Source organism: Nilaparvata lugens, chromosome 5 (genome assembly GCF_014356525.2).
Source record: "Nilaparvata lugens isolate BPH chromosome 5, ASM1435652v1, whole genome shotgun sequence".
Classification (NCBI taxonomy): Eukaryota; Metazoa; Arthropoda; class Insecta; order Hemiptera; family Delphacidae; genus Nilaparvata; species Nilaparvata lugens.
The window spans coordinates 59140658-59144583 of NC_052508.1; the positions used below are offsets into that span (position 1 = coordinate 59140658).

The 3926-nt window shown below is 33.6% G+C and overlaps 1 protein-coding gene across 1 annotated transcript; it reads right to left on the reverse strand.

The window, feature by feature from the left end:
- Positions 1-883: 883 nt before the first annotated feature.
- LOC120351454 (putative RNA polymerase II subunit B1 CTD phosphatase RPAP2) lies at positions 884-3608 on the reverse strand. The gene is made up of 2 exons (XM_039428916.1): positions 2486-3608; positions 884-1065 (listed from the first exon to the last, which is right to left on the reverse strand). The coding sequence occupies exons 1-2, from the start codon at positions 2755-2757 to the stop codon at positions 912-914; spliced, it is 426 nt and encodes a 141-aa protein (XP_039284850.1). The 5' UTR covers positions 2758-3608; the 3' UTR covers positions 884-911.
- Positions 3609-3926: the final 318 nt, after the last annotated feature.

Here is a 3926-nt window from a genome sequence, read left to right on the forward strand (position 1 = left end):
TACGAGCACTTGCATAGAATACGATGCTCTATTTGCATTAATAGCCGTACAGAATTTGCTAGAAGCACGTTTTGCTTTGCTGTAACATTTGACAACGATAAGGGCCGTAAAAACTAATGCCTGTACTCAGCATTGATCAACTGAGTTACTACACCACCATTCAAGTTTCACAAAGTAATTTGTGAAAGCATGCGATGTTACACTGAGAAATAAGCTTCTAATTTTGAGTAGGAAAAAAGTAAATTTGAAACTAATTGAGTGATCAGATTACTTAATTTTTCATATTACAATATAAAATAGTAGGCCTAATGAGTGATTATGTGACGGAATGATTAGATATATATATGATGTGTTTGAAGAATTTTTTAATAGGATAAATCCACTATAATGACGCAGCTTTAAAAATGCAAGCTTTAAATGCAGCTAAATCGCAAGTTGAACCAGGATATTAATCAGTTCACAACTACAAGAGCATAAGGTGAAACAATTAATTGGGCCTCACCATTGAACCTATCTCCTTGAACTCAATTGGAATATAATTGGCAAACAAATCATGTACCTATGTTTTATTTTTCCTCTTCAGATCATTTATCTGTATTGTTGTCAATGATTTCCTATCAGAAGCTTCTTTTGAAACAATTGATGCATCATGTAAATTTCCTTTGCGTCTACCTTATTGAAAACTTCAACCCACTCAAAGTTTTGACTTTCAAGGTGGATGAGCTATGTTTTTGACAAATTTTCAAGTATTGTTTTGAACTGTGGAGTCACATCTCGTGCATTTCTGTTGATGAATCACTAATTTATTCTCGTATTGAAAAGTCTTGACTTAATAAATTAATCAATCATAATTTCATTCAATATTATGAAATACAATTTCAATGAAATGTTGAATTGAAAATCAGTGATACTCACAATTTAACAATTATGATTGCAATGAATTGCCATTCAATTGGTTTGAACACAACATTGCTTGCAGAAAGCGTGAATGTGTGAACTAAATCTCTCATATCTTTCTTGGAGATAAGGTTTGTAATTCCAACAGTCTTCATAACGTCAGGTAAACTGGAACAGACAATTTACATGAGTACTTATGCAATGGAACATTTGTAAAATTTTAAACACATGAAGGTATTTTTACTTTTAAAAATTATCAAGATCTTATAAGTAGAAAATACTAGGTCAAACTAGGTCTGGTCTCCTTTATTACACAAACATCAATTAAACTTTTGTCAGTAAGTTCAAAGGACAAAACTCAATTTGCTATGAATTTATCTTTAATTGTTTTAGATAGATTTTTCACAAAAATGAACCACAGACAGTTCACCCTATTCAAATAAATAGTCTTGACAATGCACTTGATGAATAATACAAGATGGGAGGCGGAGGAAATTGCCGAAAATATTAGAAAAGGGTTTGCGAAGATATATGAATTACGAGACATGTAAGGCCGTATTTATATATAAATGATAGAAGAAAATAAATTCCTTGGTAAGCATACTTTAGTGAACCAATAAGAACAATTCTAGTCTTGTTCAATGATTCAGATTGGTTGCAGTTATTGTTTACTAGGCAACCAAAGCGTGCTTTGCTAAGGCAGTTCTAAGAATGGTTTAAAATGAAAACTTAGCTTGATCTTAGTCTTCTCTAATTACTATTTTCATGAATTCTTAGAGATACTGGACTGTGAGAAAGATGGTAAGGCTTAAAATCGTGTTACCATACAGTTTAATTGAAAACTGATCAAATTATATTAAAATCGAAAAAAGCTATTGTCAAACTCTAGTTCTCCACAAGAAAATAACCCAATAGAAACAATACGACGAGAATATGAGTAGATAGGAATCAATAACATGCCATAAAATATTATCGCATGTGGTTTCATTTTTAGGAAAGTGATAAGAAAGAATGGTAAGAAATTACGTGGATTAAATAAGTTAGAATATTCTCATTGCACGGGTGACTGATTGAAGACAACTCTAATAATCATGTGCTTCAAAATTGATTTGTTTAGGAAAGGAGCCCAATTAAAACTGCAGGTCCACTCATCTCTTATAATCAAAATTCTTATTTTCCACGTACAAGTCTAAAGCTTGTGTGGGCATCACCATCAGAGCAAATATTTCACTTCACACTTATTTTCTTAGTCATAACCAGAGATCTAATTTGGACTCATTTGGATTGATTGTGAATGTGGACCTGGCTTGGTCCTTGTAGTGGTTGACATATGAACTATTCAAAGTGAACATTCATAGTACATATGATACTATTTTATATGAATTATGAGACATATAGGCCGTATTTATAAATAAATAATAGGAGAAAATAAATTATTCGGTAAGCATACTTTGATGAACCAATCAGAACAAATCTAGTCTTGTTCAATGATTCAGACGTTTGTCTAAATTGTTCATTTAGTACTAATCTACTAAATTGAACGTACTCAAATGTATTAAATGCCAAGTTTTGAGAACAGGTGACTTACACTTTGTTGAGGTGGTCAAGGACAATACGCCTTCTGAATGCATGTTGGGCATGCTGATCCACAAGTGGCAGCACATTTGGTTTCTCATCCTTTGCTTCAGATTCTTCGATAATTGCATTGGAGAACTGAACCCTCTTATCACCGGCATAGAACGAGCGAACCTTCAACTCCATCTCCTTGGCTTCTTCTCTCAGCTTCTTGAAGTCGGGGAGAGGCTTGGTCGGTATCACACTCTCCTCTCTCACTTCTTTATCAAACTTGGAATCCTTCATATCTAAAATATTCAATTTGGTACAGATTTCAATGTACCGCTCGAACAAATACGGATCTCTAGCTGAGTCGATATTCTTCTCTTGCAGTTTGTCCAATAGACCGTGTTCTTCAAGAATATTACGGAGTTTTTCTGATCCAAATATAAAATTCAAAGTTTCTACTGACACCCATTCACGTATTTTTTGTTCGGTATTAAGGACAGCGGCCAAACTGGTGATTTATCTGGATGTTCTTCATGTTTTTCCTTATTCTGTTTCTTCTTTTTCATCTTCTTAGATTCTACTTTTTCTTTTTGGTTCCCCACATTAGTTACTTCATGAGATTCTGCAACTAAAGTCCCTTTCACATCATTCACTTCCCTATTAGAACTAATCACATGATTCAAGTTTCCCTCAGTTCTGATATTTGTATTAATTTGTGATGCTTGATTGTTTATTGTTCCCTCTATTTTCTTGTCCCAGCTTTCAATCACTTTATCACTCTTTTCACTAAATGGTTGTTCATTGAATGTGGAAGATTGATCCTTTGTAGGCAACGTTTTATGATTAGCAAGATCCCCAACTACTGATGACTGGCTATCAAATTCATGCTTCTGAGTTTCCGCGTTCACGTGATCACCATCGAGAGAACTACAGGAATCAAAGAATAGCTCTTCAGTATTCGATGTAGACTGATTATCCAATTTGGAACGACCAGTACTGTCATTTGTAGCAATTTCCAAATTACTAGTATACGATTCATTCTCATCAGACGCTCTTTTCAATGAAGATTCATCATTTTTGACAGTAGCCGGCCTCTCAACATTCATTTGAATTTCTTCGCCATAGCTGCATCTGAAATACAAAGATTAATTTTATGAGTATATTATTCTTGCAATAAAGGATAGAGCTTGAGGTAAATGGAATATTTCAATGAATATAAGGAATAATCTGCAGTTATACGACATGCATTTCATGGATAGATTTCATAGGACCAAAATCTGACAAATCGGCTAAACAACGTTTGAGTATTACATGCGTACCTCTCAAACATCATTTTTTTACTTTCCTTGCCCTATTACCAAAGGTAAGGAAAGTATTGCTTTCCGAAAAAAATTAAGATACCCTAATTTTAAGTTTTCTATACGTTTCAAGGTCCCCTGAGTCCAAAAAAATGATTTTTGGGTGTT